Raw genomic sequence first — 22,632 nt, forward strand, 5'->3', positions numbered from 1 at the left:
GGAAAAGTGGTAATGTGGTCTGAGCAACTATAGACACCCATATGAACCTTATTATGTAAGTGTTCATATACCATCCACTTACATTTAGTTTATGGCCCACGGATCAGATCCATCCCATGATCTGTATTTGCACAGCACCCAAGTTAAGGACGATGTTTAAAGGGCTGTAAGTGGGAAAACGGAGGAAAAAAACAAAGGAAAACACACGGCAGAGACTGTGTGTGGCCTGCACAGCCTCACGTACTCACTGTGTGGCCTTCACAGAAAAGGTGTGAAAAAGGTGCTTTAGTAGAATGAGAGGAATTAAAGTAAAGCTCAGATTGTCACCTACAGGACCAGAAAATATAGAACACTTACATTAATATGAATGCCATTAACTCATAATTTTCATCTAAATTAAATTCACATTTAAATATTAAATATTAAAGTAGATGATTTATGTAAACAGTATTGTTCAGAACATTTCAAGTTACCAAGAGAACAGACTGTTGTTAAGGATTCAATGCAGGAATTGTTACACCAATATTAAAAATGTTTAAGATGATGGTTAAAGTGGTATAGTTACAACTGTTTACACCAAATAAGCATATTAGAAATGTCCCTAACTTCACTAGTTACAAAATGAAAAAGTCTGCATTTTCATTGTACAAGGAAAGAAATGCTTGCATAGTATTTTTGTTAACTTAGAAATAAGGAGATACTGTGTTCTCTGCTATAAAAGATCAATTTTTATCCTTTGTCCATGGCATCCAGAGCTGTGTATGTCATTAATCCTTACTAAGCTAACTAATGATGCTCTTTAGCAAAGAGATTCTTCTTGCAAATATAGAAGGCTAAGGGAAGTGGGTATAAGGAGCCTCACATGACCCTAAAAATAGTCCTTTTAACTATCAAACCATCCAAGCCTTAAGGGGCAACCACTTTTGTATTAGTCTTCCTGGGTCCCTCTGTCATCTGGGCTCCAAACTTTAGAAACACAGTGTGGAGAAAAATAAATGAGATAACTGCACAGTGGATTGGGCCATTAATTACTTCTACTATGAAATACCCTCTTAGCAGATTATTTCATGTTAGCATAAGTTATTCTCACTCATTTAAAAAAAGTCAATCAGTAAAAAAGAATATGCTGAGCAGTGTGCCTAGTGTTGTAAACACAAAGATAGGTAAAACAGTTCCTTCTAGGAAATCCTGATCTTACAGGGGGGAAAAAAAACATAAGCTCAAACCGTTATACAGAAACACTAAGTGGATGACAGAGTGCTGGAGAGGTGTAGAAAAGGGAGTGTTTCTTCTAAAACAGTCGTTTTCTTCCTCCTGTTCACTCCCCAGCTAATTGTTTATTTTAAAAATATCTGACTTCGCTTTGTGTCCACACATTGGCTTTAACCATGATAGACAATGCACATGAGCCCGTCTAGTCCATACATTCAAGGAGTTTATACTCAGAGGAAATGGGCTGCAAAAACAGCTATATAAGAAAAAAAGAAGTGGAGAGGGGCAATGAGAGCTCTAAGTTGGTTTTGGAGCTCAGAAGAGGGAAGAAAGACTCCAAACTGGATCAGGGAAAATGTTACAGCAGCGTTGTTTGAATAGGACCTTAAAGGGCCACTGTGTGTCATCAGACAGACATCTTGGGAAGAGTACATTTGCAAAAAGAAGGTAGGAGAGAGGCAAAACACAGGAAGCATGCTTTGAGAACCTGCAGAGTACACGCCGAGGGTAACACGCCAGGCTGCCCCGTTCCCACAGCAGTGCTCTCGGACAGACTCGAGCCTGCAGCAGAATCAGTCAGTTGGAGGGCTTGTTAAAGCACAAGTTATGCCCCACAGTTGCTGATTCAGTTGGTCCAGAGTAGAGCTGAGCATTTCTTCAGTAAGTTCACAAGTGATGCTGATGGTTGAGAACCACATCTGGAGAGTTAATCTGGTGACTGTACAGGATGGCTGAGAAAGGAAGAGACTAGAGGTGCAAACACCAGTCAGAAGACACTTGCACCCCCCCCCCCCAGTAGAAAGGGAACACTAAGAATCAGTGGAAATAAGATAGCTAGCTATAGTCAAGAGTGGGTGTTTCAAATAAAAGTCAATATTTTGATATAACACTGAATTAGTTCAAATTAGACATTAGTAAGAGGAGCAGTTCCTTTCAAGTCATGTGAAAGGCTATCTTTTATTTTTTCTGGTATTGAATTGGCATAGAAAAGCAGAATTAAAATGGGAGGTGTGTAAATAGAGTATTCATTTTCACATTAAACATTATAATTATATATGGAGGTTAAAAACTTTGAGTTTATAATCCAGAATTTGTTGAGACCACAAAAGGTTATCTAATCAATTCTTCTGCTCTGAGGAAACATTACCTCCAAAATCTACCAACATCTATATAGGTGTATGTTTTATTAGTGAACATAATGAAAGTGAGACTCTTAAGATAGGTGAGGGCAGGGTTAGGGGCTTTGGAAGGTTTAAATAACAATTCATAAGGTTTAGATGTTATATAGAAGCTGCTTATTCATTATTCTTCTTCTAACCTCTAGTAGTTATTCCTACTAATTAGATATCTAGTAGGTAATTGAGGTAATATCTTCCTTTTCCTTTTCCTAGAGATTTATCTTGCAATAAAATAAAGTTTATTGAAAGCGGTACATTTGAAACACTACCTTTTCTGGAGTTTGTGTAAGTTACAATTATAACTTCATTATGTTGGGAATTTTTATAAAATTATAAATATGATTATAAAAAATTAATTTGCTACTGATTTGGAAACATTAAAATTTTAGTTTAGAAATCTACTAGAATCATGTAGCTAATCCTTTTTGTCTCTCGCAAAGATTTGCACTCAGATGACATTTGGCAATGTCTGGACACATTTTTGGTTATCAGAACTGTAGGTATGCTGCTGCCATCTGGTGGACAGAGGCCAGAGATGCTGCTAAACCCCCTACAGGGTGCTAGACAGCCCCCCACATCAAAGAGTTGTCCGGCCCAAAATGTCAGTAGTACTGCCCTTTGCTAGAGAAGAAAGGATCACTTATCGCAAATATTTATTGAGGATTTACCATTCTGTATCTCATGCACCATGTATATAATCATGAAACTATAACTCACAAGCAACTATTTTCCACACTGAGATTTCTTTAGTGTATTGAAAGGATAATGAGGTCATGTTTCATTGTATATAAATTAGAATTACTGCCAAAGGATAAAGTTCTGATAGAACATTTTTTTCTTCTTCTTTGGCTTGTGTCTTTTTTTTTTCTTTTTTGTAGCAATCTTGGTTGTAATTTAATAGTAGATCTGAGCTTTGGAACGTTCCAGGCCTGGCATGGAATGCAGTTTTTACAGATGATGTAAGTAAAATAGATGAATACATGTAAGAAACTATGTTTTGGTTATTGGTAATTGGTTATCTGGGTGTAAGCTCACTGTGGATTCCAGAAATTATATCTTGAAATCCATTCTTTTTTTTTTTTAATGAGAAAACTATGGTACAAAGAGGCCATGAGACTTGTCTAACTCATATATGGAACACTTTGCTTTCCCTAGTACTGATGTTTGGCACGAGCAATAAAATAAAAGGCACCCAACAGAAACACTCAAATTAGCATTGTCACGGAATCCCATTGTTGTTGCTCCAATATGCAAATAGTACTTGAAATTACACTTTTGAATTTAATTCCTGCTCATGTGCAAAATTCCTAACTACTTAAAATTTATGCAGCACAGAGCTGCAAAGAACTCAGTTTAGCCCAAAATTCTTCAGGGAGCAACAGGTATGGGTGCCTTCTCAAGTATCAGCTTCTTTTAAATGGTAAAGCGGAAAGAATTCCTGAACACCCACCTCTCTTCCCAACTACCCAAAACATTATTTTTCAAAAAGTCTATATTAGTCTGAGGTGAATGATCTGTGGCCAATAGGAACCTTTGAGGGATGGATGTTTGTGTTAAGCTGTAATGTGAACAATATAAAGAAGATACCTTGCTATAGCTGAATTCTCTATACTTTCTTTTCTGACTACTTCTAATAAGAAGCGTGGGTTTTTCAGAACCTTGAAAATTCTGTGATTTCTCCATGTCACAAGCAGATGACGGCAGGTAGGTTCAGTGGCCTGAAGGGGATTTTAGACTCAAGGTGAAGAGCCTCCTCTAAATCAGGCTTTGGAAAAGACTCTCCTGTTTGTGTTGTGGTTCAGAAATCCAGTTTCACAAAGTTCACTTTGGGTTAATGAAGGTGTCGAGGGTGCGTCTGGAGCTGGACTGACAGTTCTGCAGATGCCCACCAGTGGCAGCCTCCCTCCCCGCTTCATTAGCTTGCTGGTGCCTAACTTGTGGAAAGAGAATGGAGGGTCAGTTTTTCTCTTGCCAGTGCACCGGAGCGTGGGCTTGTTAGGTCCCTCCGCCAAGAGGTTTTAGTAGCATTAGTACCGTGTCTTAAACTCATGACCTTTCCTAAACATTTTATAACACCAATAGTCTCTTATAAGGATCTAAGTTTCCTTATGGTTATGTAGGCGAGCCAGGGGAAAAAGAATTGTGGAATCACAGTCGATAAAATGACTGAATTTATTGGAAAACATTCACTGAGTGCCATGTGCACTGTGTGTCTGCACTTCACTAAGTGCTGGGGTAACAAAGAAGAATAGGCCAAAGATTTTGTCCCCAAGAAACTTTCATACTGGAAGAAAATTGATGGTAAAACTTATGAGAGCCATGCTAGCATCTCTGCAGCAAGGTAGCCACGTAGGGAAGCAAGGAAGCAGAAAATGAGTGGTGGGTTAGAAAAGGTGGTCATGCAAGAGGCATGAGCCTGATCTTCTTGAATTTCTGTGTTCATCTGAAGTGGCAGAAAAAGTTAATGAAAGAATCAGAGCTGGTGTTGGAAATAAATTAATATTGCTTTCCTAAAATTCATTCACAGTTACTTTCAAAAGATTGTGAGAATACAGTAAGTGTGTGTTGGGGGCTGGGCTCCTCCTTTGTTTTGTGCCAAATGTAGAAAGTCTAGAATGTGCCACCCTTGAGTTGTCATTTTGTTGCCTATTACATTACTGAGGTGTTTATAAGTTCAAATAATATTTATCCCTGCATTAATTAAGTCTGGAAAAGGGCCCCAGCTGAGGTGGATTTATCATCAATTAAATGAAGCTGAAGCTGTAGGGCTCCCCACTTACCTAGGTCCCTTCCAAGGTCTTGGGATGGGTACTAGTGATTTTTGTGTTCATAACTTTGCATGTTTTTATTAGACAGGATTTTTCCAAAGTAGGTGAGGCTCAAGACCCACAAAGCCTGGGTGGGTTTCACGTAATTATAACTCAGATGGTTTCTTGAATGAAACCTCTATGTTATTGACTAACCCCAGGTGAACAAGGGAGAGGTGTGCTAGAGTCTATTTTGAATGTGAAGTCCCCCTGAAAGATGAGCCAAGAGCTAATTAATTAATAAAGCACCGTTTTTACCTTTGTGTTTTGTTTTGGTGGTGGGAGGTAACTCTTATTTATTTATTTATTTATTCTCCGAGGAGGTACTTGTACTGCTAAGTTTAATATTTTCTCCTTATCCTTGATTTTTGTCACTTTGATTACTATGTGAATTGGTGTGCTCCTCTTTGAGTGGATCCTGTGTGGAACTCTGCACTTCCTTCACGTGGGTGACTGTCTCCTTTCCCAAGTTGGGGAACGTTTTGGTTATTAGGACATGGGCTATGTTTGAAGGCTCCCACTGTCATGGAGAGCAAAGGTCTAGGACAAGCTAAAGCCATACAGATCTCACTGTCCTGACAGAAGTTAATGTGTTTTTGTGAAATAAATTGCTCCCCAGATTGCCACAAGCCCGTTGGTTAAATTTCCAGAGTTCTGAGAAAGTTGATTCTGATAATTTTTGTGAGTTTTTTTGTTGTTGTTTTATGGAGGGATGAATTTTCAGATGTCCTCACTCCACCGTTTTTACTGATTAGCCTGCAACATGGTTTAAAATCTCTAAAGCCTCAATGACCATAGGCTAATGAAGTAGTTAATCATGGGAGATAATTGAAGAAAAGAAATATAAGAGAAAGTGTGATTCTCATAGAGGCTCTCCCAGATTGGGAGATGAAATTTGAAAAGGTATTTCTATATTTAGTGCCCTCAAAATTAAGGTTAAAGTAATAAATTATTTTAAACACATTCCTCCTCTTCTTCTTCTTCTTCTTCTTCTTCTTCTTCTCCTCCTCCTCCTCCTCCTCCTCCTCCTCCTCCTCCTCCTCCTTCTTTCTTCTTCTTCCTCCTCTTCCTCCTTCTTCTTCCTCCTCTTCTTCTTCCTCTTCTTCCTTCTTCTTCTTCCTTCTTCCTTCTTCTTCTTCTTCTTCTTCTTCTTCTTCTTCTTCTTCTTCTTCTTCTTCTTCTTCTTCTTCCTTCTTCCTTCTTCCTTCTTCTTCCTTCTTCTTCCTTCTTCTTCCTTCTCTCTTCCTCTTCTTTCTTCTTCTTCTTTTAAATACAGGTTAAACACAGGCTTTGGAGTCAGAACTGAGTTCAAATTCCAGCTCTGCTTCTTACTAGCTTGATGAGTTAGGACAAGTTATATAACTTCTCTGTGCCTTGGTTTCCTCATTTGTAAAATGGGATAATAATATTATCTATTGCATAAGGTTACTGTGAGGATTAAATATTAAATGTTAATCATAGATACCTGGCAATCCAAAAGGCATTAGTTCTGATTATCTTTATAATATTCTGCAAAAGTACACTAATGATTCTTGAATAGAGTTAATTAACCTAAAGGCAAATTTTCTTTCTTCTTGTTTCTTTTGGGTTTTTAAAATTTATTTTCTTTTTCTTGTTTGTTTCAAAGAATTGAGAAGAAAATCTATTCCAGCGTTTTGGAATAAAAATTTGTTCAAAAAATGAATTTGTCACTTTGTTGATATATAAACAAAATGATGTTTATTCAACAAACATTTCTTAAGTACCTAATAAATACTAGGCACTGTGTCAGGCACAGAGATGACAATGACAATAAAGTATAGTCCTTGCTCTCATGGAGCTGACAATCCAGGAGACTGACAAGTAAGGAGGTGACCCCACACATGGTAGCAATGGCTGTGACAGAAGAACACACATGGGAGTGTGCAATGGGAGTGTGGGTCTCCCCAGTTCCTCTTGTATTTTTCTCTTCAGCTCCAGAAACAAGGGATTGGTCCCACTTTTGTCTTTAACTGGGTAGTTTAAAACATGAAATTTAAAAAATTCCTAGAGATTAAAGAAAAATGCCTTGATTTACAGAGGACACTAGAAATAGTATTTCTTACAGAGGAAGGGCTTCCTACCAGCATAGTCCCTTCTTGGGTTTTTGACCTAAAAAGTTCTTTAGCATATTTTTTTCTTTGCTATCCACTTCCCCCTCTATTTTTTTCTCTTTCTATTCTCTAGTTTATCATCTAGACACCTGGGTAGTTCCCAAATGAAGAGAACTTTACAAATTCTAAGGGTGATTTCTAGGTAAATTCAGAAAATGATTCTTTTTTACCTTTAAGTTTCATGCCATAAAAATGAATATAAACTTTCATGAACATTATTGAAAATGCAGATAATTTTACTGCCATTCTATTTTTCAGAAATCTCAGTCATAATCCCCTGAAGACAGTTGAAGATTCTTACCTTTTTAAATTGCCAGCATTACGATATTTGTAAGTATTGCAACAGTCTTATGGCTCTTGAGTTGATTTCTGCTCTTTTTTACTGTCATCAGAGATTGAGGATTTTGGCTAAGAAGTCATAATTTAAATTTTAACTGGGTTATTGAGGTAAGAGTTATTGGTAAAGAAAAGGATTAAGAAAGAATGTATACGTGTTAAGACAGCCAGCAGAGGAAGAAAATTGTGTTGAAAAACCCTTATAGAGATCAAACATATAAAAATAAGATTTATCCCAGAAAGCAAAATGGAATAAAGTGTACATTATTTAAAAAAAAAAAAAAGTAATCAAGAGAGGTGGTTGTAGTTGAGATTGAGAGGTAGGATAATGGTTAAAAAAAAAAAGAAAGATGGTCCTGTTCAGCACCGACCGAGGTCAGTAATTTAATGATGCAAGTAAATTTAAATTTCTTCAATAAGAGCTCCCTGGGATTACTGTCTATGGCAAGTAAGAAGCCAGAATTGAAATAATCACATATTAATTATCTTTTTAAGTGTAGAATTTATGTCTTTGGGTTTATATCATGCCTCTTTGGGCTTTTCCTTCAGAGACCTGGGAAAAACAGAAGTCTCGCTTACAACAATTGAAAGAATCCTCATGATAAGCGTTGAATTGAAAAAACTGTAAGTTGATTTTTATTACATTTATTTTCAGTTCATTGTTTTTTATAAGTTTTATTATTTTCTTAAGTCAGGTTTATTGTTGCATAAGTTTCATAATTTTCATATAGTAGAATTCACTCTTTTTACAGAGTTTGCTGTTTTGACAAATGTGTAGTTATATAGCCACTGCCACATCTGAGATACAGAAAACTTCTGCAGCCCCAAAAGTCACCTCATGTGCCTCTGAGGTCAGTCCCCTCCTCCCACCACCAGCCCTGGCAACCAGCAGTCTGATTGTTGTCCCTATAACTTTGCCTTTTCCGGAATGCCTTGTAAGTTAAGTCATAGGGTATGCGGCCTTTTGTTTTTGGCTTCTTTCACTTAGCCAGTCTCTGGAGATTCATCCGTGCTGTTATTCCTGTCCGTAGTTCATTTCTCTTTATTGCTGAGTAGTGGTCCAGTTGTGTGCATATACAGTTGTTTATGCATTCATCAGGGGAAGAACACTTGAATTGTCTCTGGTTTTCTGGCTGTTATGAATAAAGCCGCTGAAACCCCTCATGTATGTGTAAACATACATTCTGTGTGAATATATGTTTTCGTTTCTTTGGGACAAAATACCTAAGGGTGGGGTTGCTGCATCCTATGCCAAGTGCATGTTTAACTTTCTAAGAAACTGCTAAGCTGTTTTCTACAATGACTGTACCATTTTGCATTCCCAACAGCAGTGCATGAGAGTTGCAGTTGCTCCACAGCTTTACCTGATCCTTATATTTCAGGTTTTAAGAAAAATTTTAACCTCTCTATTAGGTATGTGTGTATACTTCCATTTGTCTTGGGTAAATACCTGCCAGTAGGGTGGCTGGATCATTCATAGGTGTATGTTTAAATTGAAAGACCATTTTCCGTAATTGTCCAGCCATTTTACATCTCTACCAGCAGGTATGAGAGTTCCATTTTCTTCACATTTTGCCAACAGTTGCTATGGTCATTATTTTTAACTTTAGATAGTTTAATAATTACATAGTGGCATCTCAGTGCAGCATCCCTAATGATTAATCATGTCAAACATCTTTTCTTATGCTTCTTTTCCATCTACGTATCTTTGAATTTTTTGTCTATATTTTTGATTGAGTTTTGAGTGTTCTTTATATATTCTGGAAACAAATCCTGTATTCAATATGTAATTTGTTACGTATTCTGTGATTTAACTTCATTCTCTCAAGAGTCTTTCACAGGGCTGAAATTCTTAAATTTGATCGTGTCTTATTTGTCTGTTTTTTTTTTTAATGGACAATGCTTTTGGTGTTGTGTCTAAGAAATCCTGTTTAAGTCAAGGTCATAAAAAATTTCCCATTTTCTTCTGGAAGTTTTATACTTTTAGATTTTATGTAAAGATCTTTGAACCAATTTGACTTCATTTATGTATATGGTTTGGTTTTTTTGTGTGTGTGGATATTCAATTGTTCCAGCAAAATTTGTTCAAAAGACTATGCCTTCTCTACTCAACTGCCTTTGAAGCTAAAAGTCATTAGTTCATATCACTCTAGTTTTGGACTTTATGTTTTGTTCCTTTGGTCTTTTTGTCTATCATTCCACTAATATCAGAATATCTTGAAAATGTAGCTTCATAAGTCTTGAAATCAGGTGGTGTTAGTTCTCCAACTTTGCTCTTTTTCATAGTTGTTTCAGTTATTCTAGGAACTTCACGTTTCCATGTGAAGTTTAGAATTAACTTGTCACTTTCTATAGAAAAGCCTACTGGGATTTATATCTGTAAATCAGTTTGGGAAAAATTGACATCTTAACAATATTGAATCATCTGATCCATGAACATGTTATATCTCTCCATTTACTTAGGTCTTCCTTAATTTTTCCCAGCAATATTTTATAATTTTCAGTGTGCAGATGTTCTACATCTTTTGTCAGAGTTTTTCTTAAGTATTTTATACTTTTAATGCTACTCTAAGTAGTGTTTTAAAACTTTAATTTCTCATTATTTGTTGAGAGAAATTAGTTTTTGGTATATTGGTCTTGCACTCTGCAAATTTAGTAAACTCATTTATTAGTTTCAGTAGTTTTTTTTGTAGATTCCATCAGGTTTTCTACATAATCATGTCATTTGCAAAGAAAGTTTTACTTCCTCCTTTCCATTGTGAATTTTATTTATTTGTTTGTTTGTTTGTTATTTATTTTTCTTGCCCTGTTGCACTGGCTAGACCCTTCACTGCAGTATCTAATAGAAATAATGAGTGTGGACATCCTTGCCTGATTGTGGAGAGGAAGCACTTTGTCTTTCCCCATTAGATATGATGTTAGGTTTTTTGTAGAAGGCATTTATCAAGTTGAGGAAGCTTTCTGCCATTCCTAGTTTCCTGCGGACTGGTTTTTTCTTTAATCGGGAATGGATGTTAGATTTTGTCCTATTTTTTCTGTGTCTATTTACATGATCATATGGTTTTTCTTTTTTCGTATTTTAACTTCAATAAATTACATTGATTTTCCGATATTAAACCAAGTTTGCATTACTGAGAAAAACCCTACTTGGTTATGATGTATCATCTTTTTATATATTCCTTGATTTGATAGGCTAAAATTTTGCTAAGAATTTTTTCATCTGTGTTTATGAGAAATATTGGTCCGTAGTCTTCTTTTCTTGTAATGTCACTGTCCAGTTTTGATATGTTGAAAGTTGGCCTTATAAATGATTTGAGAACTATTCCCTCCTCTTCAACATTCTGATAGAGTTTGTGTAAAATTGGTATTAGTTGTTCCTTAACTGTTTGGTAGAATTTACCAGGGAAGCTATGCGGGCTTGAAGCTTTCTTTGTGGGAAGATTTTAAATTGCACATCCAATGTCTTTAATAATGCTATTTAAGTTATGTATTCATTCTCAAGTAAACTTTAGTAGTGCACATCTTTCCAGAAATTCATCCATCCCATCTTGAATTTATTGGTATAAAGCATTTTATTATATTCTCATTATCCTTTCAATACTCGTAATATTTTTCTGTTTTCCATTTCATTTCTACTTTGACCTTTATTATTTTCTTCCTTCTCTTATGCTATGATTAAATTGTTCTTTTTCTAGTTTAAGGTGGAAGCTGAGGAAGCTGAGTATGGCGTTAGCAATATCCCACATGTTGACGTTTTCAGTTTCAGTCAGTTCAAAATTGTTTCTAATTTCCCTTTGACTTATTCTTTGACTATAAGGTTACTTCGAAGTGTGTTGTTTCATTTCCAAATATTTGGAGATTTTTCAGATTTGTTAATTTCTAATTTAATTCCATTGTGGTCAGAGACATATACTGAATGACTGAAATCATTTTAAATTTATTGAGACTGGTTTTATAGCCAGTAATTTGTTGGAATACACCAGAATATGGTCTGTTTTGGTAAATGTTACGTGTCCACCTGGAGGAAAACGTGTATTCTGCCGATTTGGGTGGAGTGTCCTATAAATGTCAATTTGGCCAAGTAGGTTGATAGTGCTGTTCACGTCTTCTGTATCCTTGCTGATTTTCTACCTACCTATTCTATCAATTATTGAGAGGGGAATATTGAAATCCCTAACTATAATGCTAGGTGTTTTGTTTGTTTCTCCTTGCCATTGTCATTCCTCCTTCATAGATTTTGAAGTTCTGTAGTCAGGTGCATAAATTTTTAGGTTATGCCTTCCTTCTTCATTGATTGACCTTCTCTCATAGTGAAATAACCTTCTTTATCCCTAGCAATTCTCTTTGTTTTGAGACTGACTTTGTCTTTAAGTAATATAACCACTCCAGCTTTTTTTAGATGAGTGTTAGATTGGAACAAATTTTTCCATCCTTTAAGCCTGTTATTTTTGTATTGAAAATAGTTCTTATAGACAGTATATAGTTGGCTTTTGCTTTTTTTTGGCTAGTGTGACAACTGTTTTAATTAGGATGATTAGAGTGTTTATATTGAATGTGTTTATTGATGTGATTACACTTAAAATCTTCTATCTTGCTATTTGTTCCATCTGTGCTTTCTTTCTGTTTTCCTCTTTTTCTTCCTGCTTTTTTTGGATTGAGTACATTTTATTATTTTATTTCCTTTGTTGGCTAACTACTTATAGTTCAGGTTCTGTTACTTTAGTGGTTGCTTTATAGTTTATAGTTGTACATATTTAACTTATCACAGTCTATCTTCAAGTGATATTATACAATTTCATGGACAATATAGGAACCTCACAGTAGTGTACTTCCATTCTTCCTCTCCTGGCCTTTGTGCTACTGTTTTTGTATAATTTATTTTTACTTATGTTATAAACAGCACACTATATTTTTTTTTCATGTAACGATCAGTTACATTTTAAAGATATTTAATAAGAAAAATATTATTTATGTACCTGTGTGGTTACCAATTCCGGTGTTCTTATTCTTTTGTGTAGACCCATATTTCCATCTGCTTACAAATACTTCCTTTAGTATCTCTTCCAGTGAAAGTCTACTGGTGATTAATTCTTTCCGCTTTTGTATGTCTGAGATAGTCTTTATTTGACTTTTGTTTTTGAAAGATCTGGGTATAGAATTCCAGCTTGGTAATTGTTGGGTACCCCTTTCCCCAGTTGAGTACTTTAAAGGTGTTATTCCACTGAGTTCTGGCTTACATTGTTTCCAACAAAAAAAAAAAATCGCTGTCACTGTTCCTCTTTGTTCCTCTTTATGTAATGCATAGTTTTTTCCTCTGGCTTCTATTAAGAGTTTCTATTTATTGCTGGCTTTGAGCAATTTGATTATGATTTGTGCCTTGGTTTAGCTTTATCCATGTTTCTAATGCTTAATGTTCATTGACCTTGCCTTTGTGGATTTATCATGTTTTAGCATTTTGGAAAATTTTTGGCCATTATTCAAGTTTTTGTATGTCTCCTTCGTGGACTCTAAGTGCACATGTATTAGGCCACTTGAAGTTGTTGCACAGCTCATCAAATGATGCTGTGTTCATTTTTGCTGATTTGTCTTGTTTCTCTTTGTGTTTCATTTTGGATATTTCCTTAATATTCACTGATCCTTTCTTGTGCAGTGTCTAATCTACCATTAATCCCATCCAGTGTCCTTTTCAATTGAAAACATTGTTTTTAACCTCTGGAAGCTCAATTTGGGTCTATTTTATTTCTTCCATGCCTATACTTCACATTTTCAGTCTTTAATCTGAGTTTTTAACATCTACCAGTAGTTATAATATCTATTAAAATGTCCTGTTCTGCTGATTCAAACATCTGTATAGATTTTGGGTTAGTTTTGATCGATGGCTGTTTCTCCTCAATATGGCACTTACTTTCCTCCTCCTTTGCATGCTTGGTAATTTTTCATTTGATTCCAGACATTGTGAATTTTAGTTTATGGTGTGCTACATATTTTTATATTCCTATAAATATGCTTGAGCTTTGTTTTGGGTGAAGTCAGTTTTATCCTTTTGGATTAGGTATGACCAGAAGTAGCCTTTAGCCTAGAGCTTATCATTCACAACTACTGAGAGAAGGCTTTTCTGAGCATCTGGCCTGTAGGGATGGGTCCTATTCCCAACACTGTGTCACATCCAGTTACCCTCATCATTAATCCTTTCATGTGGTTCTTTTCCTGGCCTCAAGTAACTCCTCACACGCATGCACTGACCAGTACTTTGTTGAATACTCGAGAGATCCCTCTGCGTATCTCCAGAGTTCTTTGTCTGTGCACCTCTTTTCTCTCTAGTGCTGTGCTTTGTGAACTCTAGGCACCTTGATTTTCCTGGACTCTTCCAGTTCCCCAGTCAGGGAGTCCTCCAGTTTCTGCCTGAGTCTCTCCTCCCTGTACCATGACCTGGAAACTCTCTGAACGATGTAAACTAGGGGAGTCATAGGGATCACTTCATTTTTATTTCCCATCTCTTGGGGATGACTGAACTTTATTGCAAGAGGTCCAATTTCTTAAAAACTCTTTGTTTCATATATTTAGTCTGTCCCCCACCTCAATGTTTCAGATAGGAGGTGAAATGTTTCCCTGTTACTTCATCTGAGCCAGAAGTGAATAACATTCTTAAGTCTGTTTAGTTTAGATACAGGGTCCAGTCGAAGATTAGGTATTTCATGTCATGTCTTTGTCTCCTTTAACCTAGAATATTTCTCTACTGCTTTTTTGTCATTGCTGTTGGTCTTCTATGACATTGGCATTTTTGCAGAGCCTAAGCCAGTTTTTTATAAATTGCCCCACAATCTGAATTTGTCTGTGTCTTAATTAGATCCAAAGTAAGCATTCTGAGGAAGAATAGATATCCTGGCGATACATCCTTCCTACTTCATCGCTTCAGGTTGCCTGATGCTAAGCTTGACCACTTGATTAAAGTGGTATCACCGTATCTCTCCATTGTAAAGTTATCTTTTCCCTTGGTAATTAGTAAATATTCTATGGGGTGATAGTTTGGAATCCGTGAAGATCCTACTTTCAAACGCTCTTCACCCAAGTGTGCATCAATGGTAATTTCATTCTGAATTGAGTGTCACACTGTAGTTGCAAATGGCACTTCCCTAATTCTCTCTGTCCTTCTACATTATTCGCTGGCATTGTTCTGTAAAGTGCTCCCCCGACTTTGAGTATTACTATGAACTCATATGCTCTTCTTTAATATAATTGTTTTACCTCAACGTTTTTCTCTTGAATGTTTAGGTTATCCAGACTTGGCGAATGTGATCTGTTATTATTTAACCACAGTGTTTTTTTAATCCCCAGAGTAATTTCTAATACATTTCCAACTCACAACTAGGAATTGACAAAGGGACTCCAGAAGTTGGGGACTTACTCAGACTCTTCTTAGAAGTCTGCCCTCTTCCTGTGCACTCTCAACCCAGAGTGAGACTTTAGGGTTGGGAGGAGATAATTCTGAATTAAACTACAGATCAGTGTCACCCAATTCTAATCCCTAGCACCTTTTTTCTAGGCACACCGACACCCACTGCCATCCTTACCCTTCTGTTGGGCACTTCTGTGCTCCTCTGTATTTACTTACAACAGTTAAGAGCAGCAATTGGCCAACTGGCCCCTGTCCAATTCTCCAGGCCATGTGCCCTAAGAACTCCTTTCTTCACTGCCCTATGGTGGCCTTGGCCTGCCTCCCTCCCTACTCAAGTCACTCCTTTACCACTAATTTAATTCTCTGTTTCCATTTATAGGATCTTACCTAGCCATAGGACCTGCTGCCTCTGCCAATTTAAAAAGACTATTGAAGTTGTCTGCAAGACAGTGAAGCTGCACTGTGACAGTGACTGCCTGGCAAGCACCACGCATTGTGGTGAGTCTGAATTGCCTGATAATAAATTTTTAAATTTTTATTTTTTAAATTTCTACCTTTAATCAGTGATGATAAAATGTTTAAACATATGATGTAATAGAATTATTTTTATTCATTCATTCAGCTTCAATTCCCTAAATTTCTAAGACCCCCTCCTTTGCTAAAAGTCAGCTTCTCAGTTACATTATGAAACTCATAATACCTCAGTTACATTGTTAGCTTAGTAATGTCACTGATCCACATACTTAGAGGAACAAGAGAAAGGCATGGAAGTGGGAAGGAAATTAACATTCATGACCACATATTGTATACTGTGCTCTCTGCTTGATGCCTTACCCCCAAATGAGAACTTTCTCATACAGTGCATCACAGTTTGTAACCTGATTTAATATCCGTTAGGTCTCAAGTACGCTTTGTCTTTGGGGCAAGTGTAAATATCTTTTTGTTTATTTTACTTTTGCAGTTTTATAAAAGAATACAATTGGTGGTGTTTTATGTTTTGTTTGGAGCCTGAGAGTTTCTGGTTCCATAACCAGAAGCTGCTACCTAGCCCTTCCAGTGGATGGGATGGCTCTTTTATTCTTAGACTGTCCAGCTCTGAACTTGCTCTGAATCTCAAGCATTTCTATCCACAAAACACTAAGATGCTTTCAAAGATTTTTGTATACATTAGATTTACTGGCACATAACTTGATGACTTCCCAAATGTGCTTTCATGCCCAGGCAGCTTGAATACTGGTCCCTATCAATGAGCTGGAGCACATTATAAATAACAGCATTTTGCTACTGACATAAAAACGTTCCTTATTTTCCAGGCTTTTTTTTTTTTTTTTTTTTACTGATTGTATTAGTTCCTTGTCCCCCTGAAGTGGGCAGAACAGGCATTTTAAATCTCCTTTTACAGTGAGCAAAAGCAAGATCAGAGGTGTTAAGTGCTGTGGCCTAGGGCCTAGATCTTCTGTCCGTGGTTTCGGGCTGTCTGTGACCTCTTGTTCCTCCTTTCTCATGAACCTTCACCTCTTCCTCTGACCCTCACCTCCTCCTCTGACCCTAACCACCACCACCAAAAATACTTTTAATCCTTCTGTAAGAGAGACCCAGCTGCACAGGGGTACACATGACCTTCAGAAAGTTAGAAGCTTTTGTTTTTAATTTTCTAAAAAATGTTTTTGTTTATTTTTAGAGGGGAAGTAATTAAGCTCCTTTATTTATTTTTAATGGAGGTGCTGGTGATTGAACCCAGGACCTCATGTATGGTAAGCAGGCACTCTACCCCTGAGCTATCCCCTCCACCCCAAGTCAGAAGCTGGGAATACTAGGAGTGAAATGAAATGAAAGCAAAGTAGACATCTGACAACAGTTGCTTTTTCCCATCTGCGTTTTAGGACTTCAAGTATTATTCCACTGATCTGTTGAACATTCCACATTTGCATATAGCCTGGCAAATCGCTTAACCTGCAGCCCTGCCCACATGTTAGCAGAGAGCCAGGGTGGGCATGGTGTTTCTCTCTGTATAGAGCCTCCTGTCATGGGGACTGGGTATATGGGAGCAGGAAACAAGGAGTAGAACTGGGGGTAAGTGGAAAAGGTCACATCCAGATGAGGACCTGTTAGCAGCGGGTGTTGTCGTGATCACCTGTGATGGGAGCAGGACACGAGCACACTGAGGAGGCAGAGAGCGGAAGCCTCACACTCTTCTGCGTCTGAGGCAGGACGGGGCAGTGTGTATGGAAGTGAGGGGTTACAGTGGGGGACAGCTGTCCTCCCAGCCTTGACTTCTCTTGAGTACCCGGCAGTTGGCCCCTTGAAACCAGTGGACTAATCCTAAACACTGTCACTCTGTTTCACACCATGGAATTTTCTGAGTAGATAGCCACTTTTTCAAAATATATCTTTTTCACCTTCTGTTGTGAGGTTTCTTTTCCCCTCTCTAAGTGGCACGCAGACATTTGCTGATTTCTAATTTATTTGACTGGGATATGTGGCTGTGGACTGGCAAAAAACTGTCCATCAGCCTTCAGTTACCAAAAAGACTTCTTTTTTGACAGGTGAAGAAACAGCTGTAGGGAACGTAGAAGGATCGCTCTTGAAGGTGTTACAAGCCCGGAAAAATAATACCAGCACCGAGCTGATTATTGAGCCAGAGAAGGCGTCCTCGGACGAACATGGTGTCAGCTTCTCAGCCTTCGTCGATAAACAGCTAGACTTTAATGACGAAATTGATGTTATCAGTGCACTAAATTATGTACTGCCTTATTTCTCGGAGGGAAATCTAGACGATTTAGAGACAGCATTTTTACCATTCATTAAACTTCTCTTTTCACATCTACAAGATGGAGATAAGTCCCTGGGTTATTTGGAAAAAAACACAAGGGACCGTTTTGTTCAACCTGAATCCAACAATTTACCTTATAAAAATAAACTGCAGAGATTCTATCATCTGAAAAAATGGTCAGATTCAGAAATGCAAAAAACAATCGATGAAGTTGAAAAGAAGGAAAAAGCTGCCAGGCTCGTACGTGCCGACCCTTTGGGTCACAAATTACGGCAGGCCTTTCAAAAGCAATTGGACACTGCCCGACCACAGGAAAAGAGCGCAGCCAAGACTGAGAGTGTAGGGAAAAGGCTGCGGGGAGTGGGCTGGGTCCTCAGGGGCCCAAATGGCATCATCAAAAAACGTGTCAAAAAATTGATGCGTCGGAGGAAACAGAATTCCCAGACACCTGTGGAGAACACTGCCAAGGATGAAAAGCAGTTGGACACTGCCCAACCACAGGAAAACAGCCCAGCAAAGACTGAGAGTGTAGGGGAAAGGCTGCGGGCAGTGGACTGGGTCTTCAAGGACCCAGATGTCGTCATCAAAGAAAGTGTCAATGAACTGATGCATTGGAGCAAACAGGATGCCCAGCCAGCTATGGAGAACGCTGCCAAGGAAGAGGCACTCAGGAGGCAGTCCCCAGGAGCGGGGGGGCAGCTTCACATGATGCGGAGGCCCCGGATGTTAGTGGGAAGCTCGTTCAACACAAAACCCTCACTTATAAATGAAGACAAAGCAGCAGTCTCTTCTTCCGTGCCCCCTACCCCCAGCCCTCCTAATTCAGGAGAACTAACTTCTCATGAAAACCCACCAGAATTATTTTCTTCTTCAGACCCTCTCGCAGGAAAGGCGACTGTGCCGGAAGGAACAGTCTCTCTCTCTGAAGTCGCTGCCCGTACGGATGTTCCCAGCGCATATTCTATTACTACAGGCAACTTTGCGCCAACTGTTGAACACACGGACGAAACACAACGGGAATACCACAACTTGGGCACTGAGTTACCCTCTAAACCCACCAGCTTCACTTCCCCAGGGCTTTCATCCTTGGGTGATCAGTTTGAACTCCAGGTAAACCAGCAGCTACAATCGATCGTACCAAATGGTTATATGAGAGGCCTCATTTCTCATTTGATCCGAACTCTCAAAATGGACTGCTCTGAGACGCACGTGAAGCTGTCCTGTGCCAAGTTTTTCACCAGAACAGGCCTTCTGATAAAGCTGCTCAGTGAACAGCAAAAAGAAAAATTGTCCCAGGCAGAGGGGGATACTGACCTGTGGAAAACTGAGAACTACATCACTGAGAGCACAGAAGGCTGGAGTGAAGAGACAGGGCAGGAGCCACATGAGGTGAGGGCAATGCCTGACACATGGGGACCTGGACTTCTACTCAGTGTAGGACATGCCATTAAAGTGCCAAAGCAGGGAGACTAGGGGCCCCTGGTCTGTATCTTATCCATGAAACTGGCTAAGACAGCGATCACCCACTGTGCTCATTTAGAGAATGGTGCCGCTATTCCTAGGGGAGCCTTAACACACAAGATGAATTGTAGGAGAAAATGCTGACAAGATTAGTAACACATGAGATCTGTTAGGTTCTTTATGAACCTATAAGCTACTCACCTGAAAGGATGGGGTTTAGAGTAGTTTAAGAACAGTCTGCTAAGGGGGAGGGTATAGCTCATGTGGTAGGGCACATGCTTAGCGTGCACGAGGTCCCGGGTCCAGTCCCCAGCACTTCCTCTAAAAAACAAATAAACCTAATTACCTCCCACCCACCCCCCAAAGAAGAAGAGTGAGCTAGTGTCTAAGTAGGTTTAAGAATAGTTAGAGTTCATCTTTTCTCTTTGTTTTTCAAAGAAATTATTCTTTATTTTTTTAGCTCACAGAGGAAGGTCCAAGACACAGCCATATGAGCAGAGCCATGTGCGCAGTAGTATTATCTGTGGCAGCAACAACAGCAGTGGCTTTCTTGGTTGTAAGTTTCTGCCTTTTTAAGGTAAGGACAGTTGAGATTCAGAACCTGCAAACTGAAACTCACAGCTACCTTTCCACCTGCTACTACTCCACAGTCCTCTTCAGTCACAAGGGCTGAGATGGGCTTTGGTCTTTTATGGAAAAGTATATGCCCGGGATTCTTAAAGGAGCTCCAGTCCCAGGGGGTCTCTGTGGAACTGAACCCAAGGTAACAAGCCATTGGACTATTTTGAAAAGTCAAGTTTATAAGGAGGCCAGAGTTGACATGGCAGTAAAATTTCTTCAACTCAGAACACTGCACCTCACCAGTCACTGTCATCCCTTCACTGCTTTCTGTCCTTGTTGGGTGAAATGATGAGATACATCATCTCCAACCTCCTGGAGCCATCAGTCACCCTGGGAGGGCTGAAAGGACATGGCTAAGAGATAAAAGTGTGATCTTGTCCATTCATTAGGTTTACTTACCAGCTTTCTTCTCCGGTGTGTAGGACAATGTGTAGGTAGGTTCCATCAAAACACTGTGAATAAAATCCTGCCTCAGGCTCCTCTGAAGTGTGCCCTTTTGTTGTAGTTCTGTTCTCACCCTGTAGTCTTCCAGCTGTGCCTCAGTGTGCCATGGAGGCCTGTCTCTGCAGGAGGATGTTCTTTGCTTGTGTAGACACAGAAGCCCTGTCTGTAGAACAGATGTATTTCTCACTGACGAGTCATAATTTGGCATTCTGATTTCTAATCAATCCTGTGATAGTGATAAAGTGGGACTGCCTCAATAGGAAGACTTGAGATCCCTCTTGGTGAAGGCAGAGTCTGACTTCTGAGCCTACAAAGCTGCGGGGTAGCGTCGGGTCAGCTTGCTAGTCATTGGCCATTGGCCATTGCCCAGACTGTGCCCCCTGCATCTGCCGGTGGCATATGGCCTTGTGCTTTTGTAGAATTTCTATAAACTCCTCTTTTATTGCTTTAATTGCTATGTAGTTTAACCTTGCATTTGTATTTATTTCATTTCATTATTTCCTCTCCCCACTTAGATAAGTTTTTTCAGGACAGAGACCATGTAGTGTTTTTCCTAAAGCTGACAAAAATGATGTTCAGTGGAAGAGAGATGAGGCATTATGTCAATTCCACAATGAGGAGTAATGCAACATAATATTTATTTGAAGTAGCTAGACAGCCCAGCAATTGACAGACCCACGTGTTCTTTAGACTTTTGAAATGTCACATTTAACATTCTAGTCAGTGGAAGAAAATGAATAAATGGTAGTAGAACAGCTCCCTCACTATTTGGTGGAAAGATAACAGCAGGTCCCCATTTTTTACCTTAAACATATCTCCATAAACATGAAAGAAAAGAACTCATGAAAGTATTAGAAGAAAATAGAAGCAATATGTTTATAATCGTGTGGTGGAAAAGAGCTTTCAGAGCCTGATGCCACAGGCAGAAAGCTTTTGGTGGATTTGACCACCTTGTCTGTGTCACCGACTTAGCGCCGACCTATGCCAAGCACTGGACGAAGAGTCTTCCGTGTATTGTCTGGTTTAATCCCCACAGTCCTGTGAGGACGGCAGTACCATCCTTGTTTCATAGATGTAGGACATTGACTGAAGGCCCCAGTGACAAAACCAAAAGCAGAAGCCAGTTTCACCTGACTGTAAAGCCTGAGCTCCTTACTCCACTCTTCTGTCTCGTCCCCTCAGAGACAAAAACATTGGGAAGTGTTTGAAACACTGAAAATCAATGAAAGCCCATATTTATTTATTGTAAAGAGTTTTAGAAATGAACAAGAAGACAGACAATCCAGGGGAGGAGAGGGCAAAGGCTCGGAAGAGCAGCCGTCTGTTGACCGTCTGTCCCCGTATCAGCCCGTCCTCGTGGCTAGCGGGTTTTTTCAGCCAGGCCTTTGTCACCTCGTGGCATAAAAATAGTCTCTGATACTTTCTTCTAGTACTTTTATAATCTGTCTAGAATTTGTTTTGTTTTTTAGTGTAGTTGAGGTAGGGGATCTAGCTTTTTCCCCCTGTATGAACATCGAATTGTTTCAAAATTTTCTACTGAATGGTTCATTCTTCACCCATCTAAAAATACTATCTTGACTATAACTCAATAAAAAAAAAAAGTTTAAAAAAGTAATAATAAAAATACTGTCCTTATGTGGACTCTGTTGTATTGATCCAGTTATCTTTTCCTAGTACTGGTAGCACACTGAATAATTCCAGTTGCTCTGGAACATATTGTATAAGTGATAGGGTAAGCTCCTGCTGTTTGATCATCTTTTTCATACGTTTCATAAATATTCATTCACATTTCCTCTCCCAAATGTCAACTACCCAGAATTTGTTGAAGATTTATCTTGGATTTATATAGGACTGCATTGAATCTATAGATCAATTTGAGAACTGATATCTTTACAACATCCTGGGAAGATGGCATCTCATGCCATGTATACATTTTTCACTTTAATGTCCTTCAGAAGAGTTTTAATGTTCATCACATAGGTCTTATACATTCTCAGTTAAGTTTACCCCTAGGTACTTTATGCGGTTTTTTTGATATTGTAAATGGGATATTTCTTCTATTTCTTAGTCTTCTGTGTTATGTAGGAAAGTTTTTGAAGTTTATATGTGATATCTTGATTTTGTATGTAGCCATCTTCCTGAATTCTCATATTGCTTCCAACCTAAAGCTTTAAAATGATGCTGAGGTTCCTGGTAGATACTTTTGTCTTCCTACTTCTAAGAATTTGTATTGGGCATTATCTGTTGAATGTTACCTAAAACCATCAGTAAA

At 38.5% G+C, this 22,632-nt stretch overlaps 1 protein-coding gene across 6 annotated transcripts in view; it reads left to right on the plus strand.

Moving 5' to 3' along the window:
- The window catches only part of LOC140686469 (leucine-rich repeat-containing protein 37A3-like), a 34,433-nt gene that overhangs the window by 5,204 nt on the left and 6,597 nt on the right, over positions 1–22,632 (plus strand). For 5 of the 6 annotated variants that reach the window (XM_072940720.1, XM_072940723.1, XM_072940721.1 and 2 more), the window contains exons 3-9: positions 2,604–2,675; positions 3,269–3,349; positions 7,588–7,659; positions 8,215–8,289; positions 15,441–15,559; positions 17,608–19,223; positions 19,756–19,872. In XM_072940720.1, coding sequence (XP_072796821.1) covers positions 3,330–3,349; positions 7,588–7,659; positions 8,215–8,289; positions 15,441–15,559; positions 17,608–19,223; positions 19,756–19,872 — 2,019 coding nt within the window. In that variant the 5' untranslated portion in view covers positions 2,604–2,675; positions 3,269–3,329. The remainder of the gene's footprint in view (positions 1–2,603; positions 2,676–3,268; positions 3,350–7,587; positions 7,660–8,214; positions 8,290–15,440; positions 15,560–17,607; positions 19,224–19,755; positions 19,873–22,632) is intronic. The other variant, XM_072940722.1, reaches the window with a different exon arrangement.

Source organism: Vicugna pacos, chromosome 16 (assembly GCF_048564905.1).
Source record: "Vicugna pacos chromosome 16, VicPac4, whole genome shotgun sequence".
Lineage (NCBI taxonomy): Eukaryota > Metazoa > Chordata > Mammalia > Artiodactyla > Camelidae > Vicugna > Vicugna pacos.